The sequence below is a fragment of the Hippocampus guttulatus genome, chromosome 1 (assembly GCF_054856545.1).
Source record: "Hippocampus guttulatus isolate MCC_2025c chromosome 1, RoL_Hgut_1.0, whole genome shotgun sequence".
Lineage (NCBI taxonomy): Eukaryota > Metazoa > Chordata > Actinopteri > Syngnathiformes > Syngnathidae > Hippocampus > Hippocampus guttulatus.
In genome coordinates, this window is record NC_141261.1 from 6455352 (window position 1) to 6478744 (window position 23393).

At 41.1% G+C, this 23393-nt stretch overlaps 1 protein-coding gene across 4 annotated transcripts in view; it reads left to right on the top strand.

Annotated features, from left to right (window-relative positions):
- agrn (agrin) overlaps positions 1-23393 on the top strand; it is a 250841-nt gene that overhangs the window by 118606 nt on the left and 108842 nt on the right. For all 4 annotated transcript variants that reach the window (XM_086106411.1, XM_086106418.1, XM_086106427.1 and 1 more), the window contains one exon: positions 8408-8623. In XM_086106411.1, coding sequence (XP_085962537.1) covers positions 8408-8623 — 216 coding nt within the window. The remainder of the gene's footprint in view (positions 1-8407; positions 8624-23393) is intronic.

Below are 23393 nucleotides of genomic sequence, written 5' to 3' on the forward strand. Positions count from 1 at the left end.
CGTTCATTGGTGTTTGTGTCATTGATCAAATCTGGGGGTTCACATCGTCACATTTGCTATTTGTGCATTGGTGCCCTTGTGCTTTCGCTATTTGGCTGTAGTCTTGTCTCGGCTCATGACGTTTTATTATTTATGACCATCTTCACTTGCTTCCTTTGGGTCTTCTCAAATCCTTTTCTGATTCGCTTTGAAGTCTGACAGAAAACGATGGAATCTTTCCAAGACCTGGCATGAACCACTGACATTAAAACTTTTAAGGGCCAACCTTTCGAGCTTTACACAATCATACGTGGCGGAGGTTGGACCAGCCAGCTTGTACCGGCTTTCAGATGTTAAACAGAAATAAATGTCTGACAATGATTTCATATGCCTGGCCACCACGTAATTCATGATCAGTTTTATTCAGATTTAACATGTGTATGAATACATAATGGGGCATATTACAATTAATGATTTATTGTTTTCTGATCAAAATCGTGATCTCAGACAATGCGACTTCATGAAAAAAAAAAACGCATTTTAATCCCCTTGGGCTCACTCATCACAAGCGGCATTTGTGGACAGCTCTGAGCTGGTTAAAAAACGTTTCTCAGCCACATCACACAGTTGCCTATCTTGTTCCTGCTTTCCTGGCTACTCCCAAATGCTTGGCGCTAAGCTAACTTGTGCTGCACCATTACGGGCAGCAGCTAGTAGTCAATTCGGCCACGACTAACAACTGCGGGCAACGAAAATCACAATTAAAACAAAACAAAACCAAAAAAAAGCTGATCTCCCTGATTTTTACACCATGACTTTTTAAAATCGTGGTACACCTTGATACTGCTAACCACTCCATGCCTACATGCAGCTAACATTAGTTGATAACTATTTAAGTGTGACAAAGGTGGAAAATTGTGTACAGTTCTGAACTTCCTCACAATGCTTCTTGTCACTACCTTCATAAATTAACAAACTTTGACTAGAATTGAGACTTTCCAAAACATGTCTTAAGATGTTTTTGGTGAACAGAGAGAATGTTGTGGAACTGGGATCGGTCACTGTAGTTTACATAATTTCAACCAGTTTTCCATTAAAACAAAAAAACGTTAATGGGGTGTCCTCGTTTTGGCCATCCCATTCATGTTAAAAAAAAAAAAAAAGACAAAAATGGGCATATGTGTTTTTTCACAATGCAGCGACAATATATTTTTATGTAATTGTGTTGTCCACCTCGATTAAATTGGATTTAAAAAAAAAAGACAAGCATAGTCAATGTTTTCTGGCTTCCAAAACACATTAAACCACAGGGGAGACTGTAATCTTGCCGCCAAAGGACATTATTGCCAGTTGGAAGCAAAAGAAATTCATTTCAGAAAAAGTCACAACACTGGTAAATTACAGACAGGATACAAACTGTAAAGTGGAGCTACATCTCAATGTCACATTTTTACAAAAGTTGACAGAAACAATAAGTTATTGAGCATGCACAAATCAATAAACTTGAATGATGAATAAAATAATGTCAGGAGATAAATGGCCCACGTGCACATATGTGCTGAGAAGTATATTTACACACAATACTATCGTCGTCTTTCTTCAAATTTCCATTAACAATAAAATAAAGTATTGCATGATGCCATTTGAGCCAGAAATGTTTGTTTTTAAGTTTTGAACATACTGAATCAGCCCTGGCTAAAGGTATGCCGTTAAATCATACATCTTTCCGCAAGTGTGCCGTGTTTTAATCACAACAGTGCTATCGCTTCTCTTTCATGACTCATTCTGTCGATACTTAAGGCGCCATCGAGCCATCATGCTTAATGGATGAGCCTCAACACCTGGAAAAGATGTTTGCTCGAACAAGTACAAACTTGGACATGCTGTCTTTCTCTGCAATGGGATTTTCGTTCTCGGCCTCCAATAGAAAAGGAAAAAAAAAATAGCAGCATGGAAGTGAAGCTTGTAACGCTGCAGGGCTCAAGGGAGATTACGTTACACTGTGTGAGTGCATGGAAGAGCAAACATGCATGCGCGCACTCATTTTCGCTCTGTAAGACCTTTGGACAAAGAATTGCAAAGCTTGTATTCACATTGGAAATGGTTTGAGTTTGTATTATTAATCAATAGCGAGCAAAGTGTAAACCCAGCACGGTGCAGCCATCCGGTCACAGCAGACTCTGTCGTCACAAACGCACACACACTCAGCACACAATACACACACACACACACACACACACACACACACACACACACACATGCTCACCAAACACTCATTTAAAATCCAAGCACAGCTCGTGCTGTCAACTTTGCATATATTTCGATCATCTAAATCCATGTCCATTTCTTGCCTGTGCGTGTTTCATTGTGCACTCCTCCTGGGTACAAGGGAGGGTTACGAGTTCGTGATTTAAAGTCAGTTTACATTTTTCTGCCTTAGCTCTGCAGTAATATAGTTCAGTCTCCACTTTCCGAGTGGACATGACAACATACTGCATTACAGCCACCTCAAACAGGGTGATCATTCATTTATTCATCTACCGAACCGCTTGATCCTCACTAGGGTTGCGGGACAGGGTGATCAGATTTTCACAATTCAAAACCCGAACACTCCAATTTTCGCTGAGAATCGAATGCACATTAAATTTTCACCAGGAACTAAATATAATAAATCAGCGGTGGATGCTGGTCTGTCAAAGAGGGGAAGCTCAATTTTGGCCAACATCATAAAATGTGTCCGTTTATTTATACGTGAATTCTACTCTCTGTTCCTTTTCAAGAAAATGATCTGTGACCCTGTCATACCAGCAAGGCGTCTTTTCCAGGGACTTAATTAGTGTCCTACAACTACAGGAACTACAATAAAACCCACCAGAAATAAAAGATTAATTTGTCACTCGTTGTTTACAACACAGAGTGTCGCTAAGATGATTAGGAGAAGTCTCCAGCTCAACTCAGAACAGAATGTGAATTGAAAAATTGCTCACACGGATGCCTACACTAAAAAGTCGGTGATTGGCTCATTTCGATGTCAATCAAACTGGCACACAGGCTCAGACAGATCATCCAATCTGATGCAGAAAAGCCTGGCGTCCGGTACCCTCCCACTGCCATCCAGTCCCAGAGACGCCAAGGGGCTGGATGACATTTTAGGGGAAGCCGAGCTTCCCTTGCAGTCCGAGAGCAATCGCCACTGTAAGAAATGTAATCGCTAGTCAATGACCAGTGGTCAGTGGTTGTGTGATTACTTTTTGGCAAATGTTCAATGTTATCTTGGTTGACAGTTGAATGGCGCTAAATTATCTGACCTTTTTTTGGCTTGGTCCCGGCAGCTATTGCAAGCCAATTGTGTTGTTCACTTCGTGCTGTAAAATGGAAATATGTCGCCAGAAAAGCTCAGCCTGCGTTGGGTCTGACTGGCAATTGCGGCATTCGGCCATGAGAACTACATTTCAAATGTTTCTCGTTCGGGTAGGGCGAAAACATGCCTCCTAGCTATTAGATTCGGATTGAGAACGAGAACGCAAATGTGAATGTGATAGTCAATAGGAAGGAATTTAACAGTAAAATTCCTTTTTAATTGCTTTATTGTGTGAATCATTATGAAAAACTGTATGACTGATGTCCTGATGGCGCAAACATTTGATTTTATTTTATTCATCTCAAACAGGCATGAAAATAAAAAGAGCACAACAGAGGAACAAAGAGGGAAAATGGTTGGCTTGCTGACTGGAAGAAAAAAATAAATGAATAAACGGGAAGAGGTCTGCATTAAAGTGAGACAAAATGATGGCGCTGGCGATATCTGCGGACACTCGGGACCCAAGGCTCAAACCTGAGACTGTCTCTGTTAAACCGGGAGGTCTAGTCACCCTAACCTAAGGGGAAAAAGTGTTTATCCTTTATGCCCAATACTTATTTTTCTCATGTCAGAATCGCACTTGGTCATCATGTACACTGGGTGGATGATTGCATTTATCATGCAAGGAACTTAAACATTAAATTACAAACCATGCGATATTTGTCGGTTTAATGGACAAGGATGTTAGACTTCATAGACTCTTAACCATCAATCAAGTAGATTTGTTGTAGAAGTAGAAAACGCTGTAGAGCTTTTATAAACTATGCATAGTGTATGAGTACCCATTCTTGTTCAGCCTGTTCACATGAAAATTCAGTAGCATCATCCACTCAGTCATACATTGCAATCAGTCCCGAACAGACATAATTCTACTGGGTTTTTTTCTCGAAACAGCTGGATTCTTTATTCTAAAAAACAATGATTATTCATATTAATATGTCCTTTTGTGGCATCTATGGTTGTTGAGTAGAGTGCAGACGCCCACCAAAACCCACAAGATTTTAGGGTAATTCATCCATCCGTCCATTGTCTGAACCACTTATCCTCATGAGGATCACGGGCGTTTCTGGAGATGAATTAGTGCAGGAGGTGGGGGGGATACACCTTGAAATGGTTAACAGACAATCCCAGGGCACACATAGACAAAAAACAACCTCTCACGCTCAGATCTCGGAACAATTTAGAGTGTTGCATTAACCTACCATGCATATTTTTGGAATATGGGAGTAAACTGGAGTACCCGCAGAAAACCCACACAGGCACAGGGAGAACATGCAAACTCCGCACAGGAAGCAGGAAAGACAGAGCCCAGAATCAAACCCACCCTGCCACCCTTTAAGGGTAATCATGTTAAGATAGTATATTTTAATCCTACCACTTTAGTGGATAAGATAAGAAAACCTTTATTAGTCTCGCAATGGAGAAATTCCCAATTCACAGCAGCAAAGTTATGAAAGGAAGAAATAGAACAACAAAATATAGGAGCTGCTGGAAAGGCAGCCACTCTTGCGGCGCCATTTTGAAGTCAGGAGGCAAGCATAGTGTTTGCCGCACAGCATGTCCACCATGTTTGTCGAGTGTTTAGACAGAAAACGTTTTCTGGAGTGTTTTGATCCACATGTGACAAATCAGTGCTGGGAAACAGTCTGATGAAAAGCACATATGGCCACGTTTGTGTATTTTATTTGTATCTCATTACAGTGGTACCTCTACTAACGAAATTAATTGGAGAGAGATCGCCCGACTGGTAAATATTTTTTCTGGGTGATTCATATTTACGTAAAGCGATCAGAACACCTCGTGGTCCCAGGGGTGAATGACGAGGATGCTGCATCAACACCCATGTATATATCTGCACACATAGACACATGGTAGAGGTCCCTCTTAGCCAATGGGATGCCAGGATGATGCTCGGTAGTAGCCAATGGCAGCGCTGCTATAAGTATGTTGCGTTCAGGAATCTCAGAGCTGCAAGGAGCAGGCCATACCATATTTTTACCTTTCATATCTTGAAATTTCTTTGGTAACAAGAGGCAATATTTTCCTGTTGAGGCGTTTCGTAACTTGAAAATTTCGTATGTAGAGATGTTTGTAAGTAGAGGTATCACTGTATATGATTCTATTTTATAATGTGATTTTGTTTAGTGAAAAAAAATATCAGATGGGATCGGTCCCAGCTCACCTGTAACCCTGGACAGGAGAAGCGGGAGAACGTAGACGGATGTATGGATGCTTTTAAACTGATATCTGTCTTCCTCCGGGATAAATCCACCTGATCCATTTTGTTCACATTCTTTACACATTCCCAAAGATCACCTGTCAATCAGAGTTCGTCAGAGCCAGCATATTTCGTGTTGATTGTTGATAAAGTTTTAGGGGCCTTTGTTGTTTAGCTGTGGTGTTGCTGTTTAGTATCCTGTCTGTTTGTGGATCCGAAGGAAACACAATCATCAAATACGTGATCTCCTCCAGGAAAGAACTACATAAGTATGCAGTTTGGATATTCAGACTGTTGCATGCACCTGATACGGTGCCTTCTCTTTGACCGTGTCTGCACCTTCAATGTCAGTCTTTCTTCACTCAGCTCAGCTCGAGGCTACAGTCGGGATTCAGAGCAAAACACTGCAGAAGAAATTTGGCTGTGAACCGTCAGCCTTTCTCTCCAGGTGGTGGGTCAGCTGTCAAAAGAAAATCGTCTTTTTTTTCCTTAGCCTTTCATCATTTCATATGACGATTGTTGTATCCCTCTTTGGCTTCGTCGTTCATCCACCTCGGAAAGTTGTTTGTGCGCTGATCCCATTCAAAGTTGCGTTTGAAGCACACTAAACATATCAACATGGGCTGTAAATGGTGTTTGTTTCTTTAGCTTTGATGAAGTTATGACATATTTTCACATTGGGCTAACAGTTTTATTAAGCTGATACGACTGGAACCTGATTGTTTTATTATGGTACACTGCATACCAGTGACAGGTGGTGCATTTCATGCAGGGCCTTTCGGTAAAGTAATTCACCTCTTAAAACCACCGCCATCATGTCGCAATCACTATGTGTGACATTACTGAGAGAGAGAGAGCGAGAGAGAGAGAGAGAGAGAGAGAGAGAGAGAGAGAGAGAGAGAGAGAGAGAGAGAGAGAGAGAGAGAGATGTTGCGTATTTGACAATATAGACCACTATGACTAAGCAGGAAGCACAGCTATCCCTTAATCTTCCAGTACATCACCTCCAAATAAGTCCAAATCTTGACACTACCAGAACGCAGTTCACAATCAATAAGCAATTCCATCAATGTTCATGACTTTGGCACTCTGCTTGCATCACTGCTGTTGTTACATACATTAAGACGTTTCTTGACTCCTAAACTCTCTTTATGTTTTGTTCGTCTCTCATTCAAACATGGCAAATTTTCACCAGGAATTAAACACACGAAATTTAATCGCTAGTCAATGACCAGTGACTAGTGGTTGTGTTATTACTTTAGCTAATGCTAAATGCTAACTTGGTTGACAGTGTGACAAAATGAGTCAATGCATTAACCACTATCTGCCATATTTTGAGTTCACACATCACACACACACACACACACACACACACACACACACACACACACACACACACACACACACACACACACACACACACACACACACACACACACAAAACTTTTCCCTAGAGACAAAAGAGAGTGAGCTCAGGTAGCAGTCAATCATTCTCCCACTGAGAAGAGTGGACATGTCCAAACACACACACACACACACACACACACACACACACACACACACACACACACACACACACACACACATACACACACACACACACACAAACTATCACTCCCAGGATAGAATAAGTTGCCTTGGGGGAGAAGGTAGACTGTTTGCACACAGATGGCCTGTGTTTGTGAGCGTGTGCGATGTGTATCAAACTGTCGATCTACTTCAGCAAAACCCAGCGGCCGGTCCAAGTGCACATGCCGGACTGCTTGAAGTCTCGGCCTGAGGGCCACTGATAAGAAGTGGCTATCTGTGTGCAAGTAGGTGTTCATGTAACATGTTTCATGTATTGGCTTTGTAGACTCTCGTGAGTGGGAATCGGTCCCAGTGAGTGATGATCAGGTCGGGCACCTTTGAGAGTGTATTTATTTTTTGCAAAGACGCATCGCCAGCTGGCTGGCAAGAGGCCCTCAAAGTGAGTGTGTCGTGCCACCAGCTGGAGCTGCCACTACACGGGTCAATTAGTTTCTAACTTGGTGTTTTATGTTCACACTACATCGAAGCACAAGCGCATACACATATTATAGTCTGCCTGTTTGGTTTATATTCGCAGCAGTGTGTCATTTTTTATATCTGGTCATGAAGCTAAGGACAAAGTTGGGAGTGTGGCATTGTTGTTTTCACAGTTGTCGTTGCTTCATGTTCATGCCCAAGAGATCCTCGTCACTGCTGGTTTGTTTATTGTCGAGATGCAACAATGAACCAACAACCAGTTGGTTATCAAATTAACCAATGATTCTTTTTGACAAACGATTAATCATTTTGAATCATAAAATTGTCCAAATCCTCTTGTCCAAATTTCAGCCTCTCCGCAGTTTGTTTTTTCAGAATTTTTTTTATTCCTCTATAAAAGCAGACTGATCATTGTGTCGCATCAAAAAAAAAAAAAGACAGTTATAGTTAATATCTGTCTTTACTTGGGAAAACAGTAATCAATATGTTTGCTTATTTTCTGACAGACTGCGCACCACACCTGTATACGAATCATAAAACGATGCCAGTGTTGTGGTTTTAGAGTACATTTTGTTGTACAATGTAACAACCAACCTCACTCGGGCAAAATATGCTGAACAGGCTCCAATGTTTTAAATAACACCACAACTGTGCCAACATTAATGTGTTAGACTAATTGTTTTTGACTCACTTGGAATGTGAAGATATCCTTAGTATCGTATTTTATTGCAGTAGGTGATTATAGGACATATATGTAATGTGTAATGTTTTGCAAAGGCCCTATCGCTCATTATATGAATTTGTACCAAATCATTTCTAAGACCGACCTGTCTCCTATTCAGGCTGCCGAGGGAAGTTGTGCGGCTTTGGCGCCGTGTGTGAGCGAGACCCGAACGACCCTGCCAACGCAGAGTGCGTCTGCAAGAGAGGTGAATGTCCGTCCTTGGTGGCGCCTGTGTGTGGTTCCGATTCGTCCACCTACAGCAACGAGTGCGAGCTGGAGAAAGCCCAGTGCCAGACCCAGCGACGCATCAAGGTGCTGCGTAAGGGGCCATGCTGTAAGTACCACCGCCGGACCAACAATTGACAAACCAAAACTTTGCATTTAACAGAAGTCATTTTGTGGTTACCGTATTTTCCGGATTGTAAATCGCACCAGCCATAAAATGTATAATATCGAGGAAAAAAAACAAAACATACTGTATGTCGCACTGGAGTATAAGTCACATTTTTTAGGGACATTTATTTGATAAAATCAAACACCAAGAACAGACATGTCATCTTGAAAGTGTATTTAAAATAAAAGAGAGAACAACAGGCTGAATGAGTGTACGATATGCTAACAATACTGTACATGACGCATAACAATGACCTGAGAACGTGCCTGGTATGTTCACGTAACATATTAAGAGTTATTCAGATAACTATAGCATGAAGAACATGCTAACAAGTTTACAAAACCATCATTCCAAACCACTAAATCCAATGAAATCTTCATCCTCTCTGTCAGTTTTAAACAACTCCGCCAACTCCGAAGGCAGAAGATGCTGCGCTTCCTCTTCTACGTCGCTTATGTCATAATTGATTTATCAGCACAGGCCTAGAGCTCCCGCTTGTGGTTTAATGTGAAAATAACATGTGAAATAATCATAATATGTTACGAATTTCACACATAAATCGCTCCAGAGTATAAATCGTAGCCTTGCCCAAACAATGAACCGGCCCCCGCCCCCAAAAAAAAAAAAACCTACAATTTATAATCCGGAAAATACGGTGCTACAGTAATATTTGTGCGGACACTGAGGCAACATGGAACGTCCACCAATATTTTACATTAGTTCATGCACGTTTGCATTGGCAACAACAGAATCGCTCTTGTCCTGATTACAAGCTACATTATGTACTGTACGTGTATTCATTATTTTGACTGCGTATGAACAATTACTGGCTACAAAAGTAGGTACACTGAAACCCTAATACCGTAATATAATATTGCACAAGAACCAGGGGCGTGCTGACCATCGTGCATTTATGGAAAATGGTACGATTGCCAAAATACTGGCTGACAGGTGCGAAGTTCATTTCGCATAACTGAAAGACTAATTCTGTTAGATCACAAATGTCAAGCAACGTCTGATTTCCATTCAGCCCTTTTTTTTTTCAAATTTATATTTCATTGTATATTATTCCACTTTCTGTTTCTTTAACAGACAGCTTTCTGCCCACATTATGCGTGTGTGGCCTGTACATGGGAAGTCAAATTAAATAGCATCTAATTTCAGGCAGTAAAATAATAATATTGTGAAAACAGTGGATTTAGAACTGGCATTTTTGATGGGGGAGAACATATTGTGATTTCTCCCACACCACAGGTCTCTGAGTGGCGCTTAATTGCTTGTTATTGTCATCTTAATGAATCCCCGTTGCGCTCTGTCCTACCTGCACAGCTTTGCAGTTCTGTCTTTCTCCCAACAAAGCAAACTTTTCAATCTTGTCCAGTCTCCTTTTCATATATTTCGCCACTATGGAGACAAAACCAAAGCTGAGACACCACATGTACCCTCAACACACCGAGACTACCGTTGCAATGTTCTGTCGGCCTCACGTGGTCCAACCAGTGTGGTTCCGGCGCTTATTCCAAGGGTAGGATTACATTGCAGGTTGGCTTCTGCTACTAATAACAAGCTCGGTGAGTGGTCACCGCAGGCGAAGAGGAAGGGAAGGAGATAAAAAGAGGCAAAGAATGGGCGGGCCGAAGCGGCAGGGCCACGGAAGAGGGAGGTTAGAAATAACATTGAAACGGGCGTAAACTGAAACATTCACCATAGATGGAGATGAAAGAGCCGACCAATGACTGAGGAACCACCGCCTAAAAAAAATAAAAATAAAAAAAGACTTGAAAGCCAAATCTGCATGTGTCCCCTGTGCAGCAGGAGCAGAACAATTACCGCAGGCAACAAACAGCATGTGGTCACTGCGAAAACAGTATAAATAAGCACAGCAATTCTCATGATGATAATGATGATGGTTGTCTTGCTGAATTTCACTTAGGGATTAAAATGCTTGTTTTTAAAAGGTCACAATTAGAGCGGAGGGAAAACAGACTGCCCTTATTGCCTCAAAGCCCCCCCACCCCCACCCTCACAGAACTCAGGTGGGGTTTTGAAGACATTTCATGGTGAACGTGAATCGATACTTCACTTACGTTACCTTTTCATTTCAACTGATGTGCACTGCTTACACTGACAACATGGCTGTGAACAGAGTAGCTACATTACAAATGCAGTCAATGTTGCCAAATTATCCATTTGGTTTGACTACGTTTAATGATTTTTCTAAATGCCCCAGTGACTTTAAAAAAAGTGTCTAATGACATTAATTTAATCGAAGAAACAGGCAATCCCATGGGCAGAATCATTTTCACACTCCTTTCTGTATAACAGGATAAAGGCCCAGTGGAAAGCAATCATGAAATCAATCGTGCTGAAAATTTGCAAATTGCAAAAGCAGGTTTTTTTTCCCTACACGTTGAACAACTTTGACCCGATGTATGTGCTACCAAGTCATACATATTTCCTTTACCTGTAAAACTCCATCCCGGAAAAAGATATGGCTGGAAAACAAAGAAAACATCCAAAAAGCATTGTGAAAAATTCTTTTTTCCACGAAAAGGAGAGAAAAAATATTTTGAAAGTCAGCAATGTGACTTTTGTAATAAATAAATAAATAAACAACATCTGAGATTTTATTTTATTTTATTTTGTCTCAATTCCAGTTCGCTATTGTTAGCTATTGTTTGTCATTGAAATTAATTGAAATTCTATTAAGCTAATCTGCTTCAGGCCCCAAATACGGCAACTACTTTTTCTATTACAGTATTTGTTTTTCACAAACAAATATAGCACTGTATTGTGTAAAAGAATATTAAAAAAGAATACAGGAGAATTTAAACAAATCAACTAGTCTTCTAAAGCGTAATTTAGCCGCCAGCAAGTGTTTCATTTTTGTATTTCCTTTTTTTTTTTTTGTCATTCAAAAGAAATGTAAATTGCACCAGCGAGTTTTTTCCGCAGTTCACTCGAGCAGTGTTGTATCTGAAGCTTTTTTGGCTATCTTGTGACACAAAGCAAAGCAAAAAAAAAGTGATCGAGTGACAGATCGTGATTTGAAAAACTTTAAGCCGGGGCAATCAAAATTCAAGTCTATATTTGTGTACATACGAGTTAACTAGTTCATCATAAATCCATCCATACTTTTCCAAACTGTTTGTTTTATGCCACATTAAATCCGTTTTGCAAACGCAGACAATGCTGCAATAGACAGTCTATTTCAATGGCTCCTGAAAGGGAAATTTGAAAAAAAAAAAAAAGCGACAAAAATGATCTGTGTTTGACTTGAGTAGGTTTCCCTAATTTGCTGACCAGTTGCCATCAATCTAATTTCCCTTGAATTCACCAATAGTCCCACTGCCGATGTTTGTCTCTGCGTATTTGTGTGAGAAAGTAAAAATAAGTGTTACTTGGAGGTCATGTGACGCCAAGCGCTTCTTAGCTCAAGATGGGTCACTCTGCCGGAGATTATAGCCTTTCGGGCCGCATCAGCAGCGTAGATCAGGATTGTAGAATACGGAGTGTGCACAAGGTGAACAATCTGACGGACTGGGGTGTATTCCAAGTAGCCTGTCAGTTGGATTAAATTGTCAAATGTTCTCATATGCCGGTTCGAAAGTGTTTGGCAGGTTTTCATGGAGGTAAATGAAGTGGCAAGATTTCTGAGAAGCTGTCATGTCTGATTCAAATCAACTAGTCAGTCTTTTCTGCAGCGCAGTCACCAAAGAAGACGTGCACTTTTCCACACATCGTCACATTTATGTTTAGAAGCAGAACATATGTAAGGTGCCTTAAATACACCTTTTTGTGCTTCCAGGGTTTTTTTTTGTGGACAAAACAGCAAAATTATTGTAATTATATTGCAAGAGCAATGATTGATTTATTCGTCAACTACTAATCGATGACCAAGTGAATAGATATCAATGTTTTGCTAATCGATTAATCTGTAAAATACCTTGTTTAATTTAAAACGTTCCAACTCCTCAGAATGTCTGCCTCTGAAAAGCAGAGAATAAAATTATTACATTTAAAAATAAAACATTTAGAAGCATCTGCTTTTGCTTTTTTGAGCATTTTTGGCAATTTTCTGACATGTCACGGTCCAAACCAAGAACTGAATCGTAATTTCGGCGTTCTCTGCCTTGTCAACTTGAAATCATTTCCTGTTTGTAACAAAAATTAGATTAAAGAAAATGTTCATTTTCCAAAATATAACATGTTTTCATCAAATTAATCCAACAATCGACAAAATAATCATCAGAAAAATCGACTATTAAAGCATTAGCCCTAAATAATTTCCCCCGACCTTAATGTCCAAATGTAAACATAACCAAATGATAGCAAAATGTAGGATTTGTGCGGCAGAGTCTCGGGATTTTTGCACAGCACATCAACTAAATTTAAGAATTAGTTGGCCAATCGGAAACCAGAGTACCCGGAGAAAACCCACGCAGGCACGGGTTGAACATGCACACTACACACAGGAAGCCCGGAGCTGGAATTGAACCCTGCACCTCTACACTGTGAGGCCGACGTGCTAACCAGTCGACCACCGTGCCGACGAAGAATTTCATTTATTTATCTTGAAATGAAAATAATCGGAACTAAGTTAAATAATGACTGAACTCTGAATAAAGTAAATTGAAGCAGTTGAGGAAAGAAAGCATGACACGTTTTGGGAGGAATTATAATATGCAACATTCTCCATATTGTAGGCAGGCAATTCCGACGCCATCATTTTTTTTCCCCTTCTACTATCAGGTCAGCTGTTGACAACCGTTCCGCTTATAAAAACCTCAGTCATGTGTCACCCTTTAGAAAGGCAGCTGTATATAACAACTCGTGTTTGGTTTTCTACCTCACTGTCATCACTGTCATGGTAACATAGCCGCTCTGACTGCACACTCCCCTGAAGCTGACAAGTGGGCAAATCATCACATTCACTGAGCATCTCACTCATCTCACCAAAGAGGCTATTAGAACATTTAACGTGTTCGTCCTCTCCTGTGGGCCACTTTTTTTTTCTTATTTTTGAGATGAGGGCTTCTGCTCGCCCTCACTTGTCCATCTAATACTGTATTTATATCGTCCGCTTCTTAATGGTTCGGACCAGTTCAGGGCAAGCTTCTTCATTATCCTCATTTTGTTCTTCAGTCAAAATTGTCTCGTTTTCACATCTTGACGGTCACGTGGTTAAAAGATAAATGGCCTCAGATATGATCAAAATTAAAAGGAGAGGCTCCGTTTAAAGTGAGTACCTGATAACAACGAGAAGCCAACGGCACTCAATGGAGAGCTGGAAAAAGCCAAGTTGAAGAAAAAAAAAACATCCAAAATGAAATGCCCCTGATCTTTTATTATTTAATGGAAAAGTATTGTCTATATTATAAAGTTTCAAATTAAGAATATAGTGATGTGCCAGAATTACTTTATATTTTTCTCATTCGTGGATTTGTGTGACATAAAAAAGTTAGATAGACACTGATGCTGCTCAACAGATCCCGACATGACTCAATTGACGAAAAGGAAAAGGTAATACAAAGCATGGACATTAGCCTAGCATCGCCGTAAGCGCGCAGCTCGAAAGAAGCATGTTGCGTCTACCGATTCGTATCGACGGCTGTTTTTAACTCGGGCGCTAATCATCTCTCGGGTATGCCATCTTTGATTTTGGCACAGTATAGTACACAGTTTGGATAAACTTTTTAAAGAGTTACAGGATTTTTTTTTAATCAATACTTAAATTAATGTTACACTGTACTGGAAATGTTTAGGCTACGAAAATAACAAAGCAATATTTTTTTATTGTATAATACTTTGTTGCACAGTCATCTTTCACGGGAGACCCCTAGTCCCAGTTGTTTGTTATGTTGAGGTTCCCCTGTACTTATTTCTTATTTTTTCGGGAACATGTGAAAAGTACTTCTTATTAGTACAATCCAATCACACTGTAAATGTTAAGAAGCTGTCAATGCATGGCTTCGCTGTAACCCGGCACCTCCAGCTCTCTGATGGTCTTTCCTCATGTAGAATTATGCATGTAAGGCAAAGCGACCTTGGTAGAATATTTGCATATCTGCACTCCAAAGTTACCACGTCACTAAATCATTGCGTTTGCATTTGATGTCAATGCACATCATGTCTTTGGCAATGTTCAGCGCGGCTGACTCCGTGATTGCCTTCAACTGGATAACTTTCTTATCATGCAAAAACCGACGTGAGAATGAATCCACTCATATTGTCTGTTATTTAACAGAAGTTCATGTTGCTAGTCCTTTTTTAAAAAGCTCGGCTTAAAGGAGACAAAGTTGGCCGCACTGTACCTCCTGTTGTAAATGAACTCCTCTTTGTTTTCAGCCTTATTAATTGTGTAATGTGGGGTTGACATTAGGGAGCTTCACTACGGTCTGGGGAAAAAGGGGCTGCTCTGACCGCCAGGAATATACAATGTACCCCTTCCCAGACCGCACGTGCTGTGACTCTCTCTTCCAGAGAGAGAGCGGGAATTGCTGGAGAAGTCATCTTGTGTAGCCACTGTTGTGGAACAGGGACTTTTCATTCGTCCTTGCTTTTGCTTTGTGTAAGCACAGCAGGCAGTGCAGAATGCAAGTGTGCATGTGGATGAAGTTGGCTGAGAATGACATTGGGATTTTGTGTGTGTGTGTGTGTGTGTGTGTGTGTGTGTGTGTGTGTGTGTGTGTGTGTGTGTGTGTGTGTGTGTGTGTGTGTGCGAGCGAGCGTTCGTACGTGCGTGCCTTCTACCCTACTCCTGCTTTCTCACTCGATGAGTGCATGCTCCATCACTCATTGAGTTATAGATCTATCGCTCTAAAACCAATGGCCGGGGGTTGCTGGAGCCTATCCCAGCTGATTTCAGGCGAAAGGCGGACTAACCCCTGAACTGGTCGCAAGTCCAGTCACAGGGTATCATATAGAGACGAACAAACATACACACCCAGATTCACACCGTCACAGAGTGGGATCCGATCCCATGCTGCCCGCACACAAGTGAGGCGAGTTTACCACAAGCATGTGGACATTGTACAGTGAAACTCCTCTACAACAAAACCTACATGGGCGAAAATACCCCGAGTGTGAAAAAATCTTCATGCATTAACACCATTCCCACTGTCCTACCCCCATACAATGAAAAAAAAACCCCTGTTGCGTTATACGAAATCTTTTTCTCTGCTCTTGCCTCGCAACGAGATTCACTACAACGAAGTCTAATCCAAGAGCAACAGCAACCACCACACTGGTTTACACATGCGCAGTAGTCCAGGAAGTATTTGTTATTGTTAGTTTCAGATGCAGCAAGAACGTTGCATTGCTAAATTGGCTACAAAACAGACCTTTGGATGTCAAGCAGCTAAAACAAGAAGAGCTCTGACGCTGGAAGAGAGGCTAAAAGTGATCAAAATGAAAGACGGAGGAAGCAAAATCCAAGAAATTGATGTAAGTGAAAGTGAATGCTGATCGTAAATTTCGCAATTTCTTTTCCTTTACTTCTTTCTACACTCACTATATGAAGTGTCAAATAAGTGTATGCTTATACTTATGCACCATTGGAATAAAAATAGAGCACACATACGTTTGTGTGTGCGTGTACACATACGGTTGTGTGTGTGTGTGTGTGTGTTTACATCTGAGATCAAATTTGCTACAGTGAAAACCCCCCTGTTGTGAAAAATTTCTTGCTGCAAACATGATTTCGTTGTAGAGGAGTTTCACTGTAACACTATTTACACACTGCGCGAAAGTTCAGTCAAGTCAGGTTGTGTCGTTCCGTGTGCTGCACCCATTCCGTATTACAGAGAGCATGCAGATGAAAGATTTTGGGAACAACACGATCTTCAGTACCTGCAGCTAAACACAGACTGATTCGAGGGGACACAAAAATGTTAGTTTTGCACCTGAACTTGTAAAGTGAAGGAGCCTGAAATCAGCCAAGTTGCTACGTCGGTTGCTTTTCTTGGTTTTCTGTTTTTGGTCTGATTTTCTTTTCTTTTTTTTAACTGGGCTGTAGAAAGCGCAGATTCATCCCCTTCTAAACGAGCTAAGGCGAAGAGCGCTAAGGTCAGGAAACCTCCAAGCCAAAGTGTCTCTCAGCTTTGTATCTGACACGAGTGCTCTCTTTTGTACCCTCTTCTCCCCACTTGTGTTATTGGTTTGGTAACACCCTCTGCTAGATGGCGGAGATGCATCACTCTGGGCCCGAATCCACAAAGAGTGAATGAACTGCGGCTGCTGTCATTGCCCGTAATTGCTCTTCATTTGCACCTGCAGTTTGCTTTGTCTTGACGTCCCCGTCACAAAAGGATATTGCGCCGATGACATACCAGCACAAACAAGCCCACGCTCAGTTTGACATCAGAGTGCAGTTTGCATCTGTTCCCCCTCTGATTGCACACATGGCAAACATATGAATGCATGAACCAAGACGACGGTGGCACTTAGGAGGAGACTCTTTCACTCAATTTGTATCATTGCTCTAAACACACCTGTTTAAAACTGCCTACTCGACCGATCATTTTTGATCTGCCCCTTTCTGGGGTTTTTTCACTCTCATTCCAATTTTGTTATTTCATTAAATATAATGAGGCATTATACAATGTCCTTGAGTGCCAAGAAAGGCACCTTCAAATAAAATGCTACTACGGAGAGTTGGACCAGTTTTGTTTTTGTCCACAATGATGAAATTATTTCGTTAACGCCCCTTTTTTGCATGACGAAAATGAGACAATGACGAGCTAAACGTGGTTCTTTGATGACTAAAATATGACGTGACGTATGTGAGTTTTCGTTGACGAGACACTGTCGCTACAAAACTTAAGTTAGTCATCCAGACATGTCCGTGACTGAAGGCCTTCTTCTTATTATCAGACAAACATAACATTAGCATATATTAGAAGCCTTGAAAATCTCCAGACTGGAGAAAGGTCTACAAAAGGTCAGTCAGTATCCTGTGACGTGATTCTGAGCAAAACTCCAGAAAAATCTTGATAGCAGAAATTACAAATGCAGATTAGCGCTCAACTCGTCCGATCAATTTTCTTCACTCCCTTCCTCCTCCTTTGCCTCTGAAAGATACCATCTCCTCGTGTCTTGCTGCTGCTGTCATAAGCAGTAACGCGCATTGCACAATTGCCCAGATATACAAAAACACAGACTAATCAAATCTCTCTTGGGGGATTATTTAGCACATTTATGCACGCTCACACTAACACAAAGAGAGCCACGGGGTCATGGTATCCAACTCCATTTCCCTGCTCTCATTTCCCCAAGGTGTTGATTTCTTTTTTTTTTTCTCTTGGTATTCATAACCAGATCTTGGCCAAACTAACACTGTGTTCGTGCGTGTGTGTCAATACGCTATATATGGTATGAATACAGCAGTACTACCCGTATGTGGGCACACACTCGCAGATTAAATATACATTTGTGTTTGAAGTCCCCTATACAAGCATGCAATCCACACAATGCAAACTGCTGTAAGACACGGCGACTATCTGCATACGTGCCAGCGTAGAAACAGACTAAAGATTGCAACTGTGGGTGTATTTCTTGGAATTATACTGCTCCAGTTTTGTGTAGCCTATAATGCATTCATATGGAGTACCTCTATGTGTAATGGCTTGGAATGGGATTATTATAGTGATGGTCATAAGTGTGCATTAATGGTTTGCAAAGACTTTAGAAGGGCGGTTAGTGCGCTGGCCTCACAGTGCAGAGGTGCAGGGTTCGATTTCGGCTCCGACCTCCCTGTGTGGAGTTTGCATGTTCTCCCCGTGCCTGCGTGGGTTTTCTCCGGGTACTCTGGTTGCCTCCCACATTCCAAAAACCTGCATGGCAGGCTGATTGAATACTCTAAATTGTCCCGAGGTGTGAGTGTGAGCGTGGATGGTTGTTCGTCTCTGTGTGCCCTGCGATTGGCTGGCAACCGGTTCAGGGTGTCCCCCGCCTACTGCCTTATGACGACTGGGATAGGCTCCAGCACACCCTTGTGAAGAGAAGCGGATTAGAAAATGGATGAATGGATGGATTTTGTGCTGTGTATATATAAGTGGCCAATACTTGGCTGCACTACCAATGGGTCATTTTAATATCTTAATGGGAAGCCACCCTCCAGTTGTAATTATACGATTTGTGTACCCTATTATCGGTGGTCTCCATACCACCATTCCCGTGCACTGAGGTTTACCAAATTATTTCCCAAACCTATTCCTCAGCAGATGTAATTATCACTCTTGTTGCTGTCGACGCTTTTACCCTCAAAAGTTGAAGTTGCGAGTGAAATGAAATTGGAGAAACATATGCCGGCATGCTTTGTTTTGGAAATGATGAATGATGAGAAGATTTTATGGTTCGCCCTGCATTCTCAAGGGCAACCCAGCAAAGTGAGTGAAAAAAAAAAGGGGGTCTCAGTTCAGTGGGACTGTTTGAAGAACGACATCAAACATGGAGAATTATCCTCTAGTGGGCCTTGTGTTGAGAAAGATGAAGCAATATTAACCCTTTGGCCTTCTCGTCGTTTCGGCCGACTCCCCCCATTCTCTCTTTTGGATTCACGTCATCGTCTGTATTTACTTTTTTTCCACACATTAATTTTGTTTATTTCTTCAGAGTTTGTCCTCTTCAACAGCACCCTGACCCTTTCCCTTATCTCTTTTCTGCACCTTTCAGTCTTATTACCTCTTACATTGCTCCACATCCTTTCTCCACATTTTCTCCTTCAGCCTTAACATTAACTTTCATTGCTTCATCCCAAGCTCTGACATCATTTGAGTCTCTCTTTTGTCTCAGTTTGTTCATTCGAATTTCATTGAATTGACTGAATGAAAATGGGCTCTGGTTCACTGTTTCCACAGGAACATAGCTCTAATAAAACTATAAATGATTGAATACTGTCATTAAATACATTCTTAATTGCTTCAAATTGAATCTTGCCTTTGCGTTCGAACGTGTAAAGTCTTCACATTCCCACTTTTTTTTTTTTTTTACGTGATTGTCTTTCCACTTTCGAATAATGTTTTTGGAATAAAACTTATAAAATGTATCATGAATACCTAAAAATCATTTTTGATGTGATAACAAATGGTAATTGTCCCAAACTGCAAGAGTTCATTAAAAAGCACACTTGAGTTGGACATTGTAAAAACGGTCATGAAAAACAAAATTAATTGATTGATTAAGCAACCAAAAATTAACAAGTAGCATAATAATTCGAAATAGATTCTGTCAATGCCAAAACAAATAGCGTTTGTACTTTTAGTTGGATCTCGTTGGTAATGGATAGCAGGAATAACAATTAAGATTATAAGCAAAAACAAACAGTTTGCAGAAAAAAAAGTTCAGTACCTTTTCCATGTTTAATTATTATTATTTTTTAATATGTTGAAAAATTCATGTTGGCCAACCGAGCAAAACATTAAGACCACCAGCACAATCTAATAAGGTCTAATAAATGGGCTGTATTAAAAAAAAATCATATCTCAGTATAGCAGTCATTAAAGCGTAATCTCTGGGCATGCATTTAATTAAAAAAATTTTTGTGGTACTTATTCCAAAAGAAGGAGCAGCCTCAATAAGAGATATTGAGAAAGGCCGAAGAAAATATTGTACTCAGCTCATCATGTTATATAAGCAAACTCAAATCCAAAGCAGTAAGATTCTAACATAGCAAAATACGTGTCATCATAACTTTGTCAAACGATGAAAATAAGATTGTGTTGTTTTCATTTCCCAAATTCGTATGGGACGGTGTCACAATACACCTTTGTCATTTATTGCTGAAGTTACGACTGAGTGATGTATGTTTTTTCATATTAATATGAACACTTGATAATACATTTTTGTAAATAATGTTATATGTTTTAATACATATGTACGGCTAACAAAGTTTTTATTATGGAGATGGAGAGAGAGAGAGAGAGAGAGAATTTTCTTCCCCCCCCCAGTGAGCATCTGTGAATGTTCACTTTCCTTTTTATACCGTGTTTTTCAAAAGACTCCCTCTCCTTCATGTCACTGTCACCTTTGTAGCCACTTTCCTCTCTTCTTCCCCTGCTGCTGGAAGGTTGGGGGTTCTTGATTAGAACTCACACTGCCAAGTTCTCCCACATCGCATCATTGCATTTGATTAGCTCCCACCCCCCTTCCCCCCGCTCCAGTCACCCCATCTTCCCCCTTCCATCTCTGCGCCTGCACTACAGGAAGCAGCCCACTCATTCGCATGCATGCACAATAGCACATTTATGCGCATTGCAAACTCATCATCACACACCTTTAAAGGACACATGCAATGCCAATCAGTCTCCACACGGACACACACGCACACACACACACAGGCTGCTGTTGATTCCATGTCAGCAGGGAACCAGCTCACACCAGCATGTTGCTGACAACTTGCTGTCCCTAATGAAGCATTCATAAACTTTGCAGTGGCAAACAGTGGTTGAGAGAGCAGAGCTGATCCCCATCCGAATAGACCAACCCACCTGCCTCCTGGATGCCTGGGCTTTGGATGAGATGGGAGACGATCGCAGTAATTGCCCCCCATATTCCAAAGCCCCTCTGCCCCACTTTTTGAGGAAGACATTATCCATCTCTCCTTACTCTTGATTCTTCTCAGTTGTCATCAGTCATCTCGTAACTAAGTCTCGTAAGGTATCACCACGAAGAGCTTTGAAGTGTATTTTCCTCACTTCGTAAACTACTTTTGAACAAAACATGCTAAAACTAGCCGTAAAGTAGCGCGGATGTATCTCGCCTTAATACAATCCCTGAGGTGGGTCACAATCCGTTTCAGAACGCTGCTCCAATGTGTTCAGATTTCAAAACAACATCCCGCCCATCTTCAGACAACTCTATAAAGAATCTATGACATACATTTGTAACAGCGTACAAAGCATAAAAATATGCTGATGGTATTGTGATGAGTTTCTTTTGCGGGCACAATGTGAACTGTCATACGAGTAAAATGAAGTTAAGCACAAATGTATGAAATAGTAAAACGAGAGATCTCAACTTCAACAGTGGACACTTATAATCTCAGATCATTTTTTTTCCACACCCTTAAATTAACCAATGGATATTTTAAATGGGCTGTTCTGACAACATTTTTATTGCATCACATTGAATTGCGGTTGTATCGCTGTGGCATTTGGTGAAAATCATGTCTAGAAATCTTGAAACTATAACACTCAGATATTTTTTTTTCCCTCTTGAATGACAGAGTTTGGAATCACCATTGACGGCGTGGCCACCGACTGAGAATGTCTGCTCTGTGGTTTCAGTGATTTAAACCTTCTGTGTGACAATATTACTGACTTATTTCCATGTCATTGCTCGCAATCACGTCATTCGTCGAGCGTTGGATGTAGTTAATCGAATTTAAAAAAAAAAATGTAACCACATCAGTCCATCTGCCATTGACTGTCGGGATCATTCAAGCGTTATTGAAAAACTGACAAAGGTCTGCTTGCACTCAGTAGACCGCCGACCTCCGCTTAAGCATATAATATCCATCCATCCATTTTGCGATCCGCTTTGTCCTCACAAGGGTCGCGGCGGGTGCTGGAGCCTATCCCAGCTGTCTTCGAGCAATAGGCGGGAGACACCCTGAACCGGTTGCCAGCCAATCGCAGGGCCCACAGAGATGAACAACCATCCACGCTCACACTCACTCAATGTAAAGCAGGGGTGTCTGTCACATAGGGAGGTGGTGGTGGACCCCAAAAAGCAGGCAAGAGGGAGGAGCGGGGTGGACTAGACAAATTGTATTAAAACAGAGAAATCTAAATCCTAAAAAAACAAAGTCCTAACAACAAAACTAATCCAAAGTATCAAACAAAACCCATGACTGAAGCTCAAAACTATCAATAACAGAAACATGACCAACAAACATGACAGCAGCAAAGAGCACCAAACAAACAGCAACAAACAAACATGACAGTAGCCAACAGCAACAATGACCCGACAATGAATGGTCGGGCTGGAGTCCTTTTGTGCCACTAATTGCCTAACGACCAACAGGTGTGCAGCTGCAGGGAGAGCCCTACAGTGCCACCTGTTGGTCACAAACTGAAACATGACAGCGTCAAACTCATTTTAGTCGCGGGCCGATTTGGAGTTACGTTTTCCCTCGGAGGGCCACTATGACAGTGAAAAAACAAAATTATTACCTGTACACAACAAATTAATAGATTACTTGTTTTGATATCAGTCAAGTCAATTATAATAGTTTGTTCAATTATTGTTCAAGTGAGTGTAAAGTGGGTAACAAAATTATTGTAAAATCTCAACGTTATTTATTACACATTTGCTTTCGCGGGCCACATAAAATGACCTGGCAGGCCCGGATCTGGCCCCCAGGCCTTGAGTTTGACGCCTGTGATTTAGAGTGTTCAATCAGTCTGCCGTGCATGTTTCTGGGATGTGGGAGGAAACCGGAGTACCCGGAGAAAACCCACAGAGGCACGGGGAGAACATGCAAAATCCACACAGGGAGGCTGGAGCTGGAATTGAACCCGGTACCTTTCTGTACTGTGAGGTCGACGCGTTAACCACTGGACACCGGGCCGCCCGCATACAATATCATATATTAAATCATAATGTGGATCACAAAAATGGACACCGTCATAGATGCCGACTTCCGCTATATACACATACACTTTCTCATCACTATAATTGAGATGCTAAGAAGAAATGCAATTTGTCA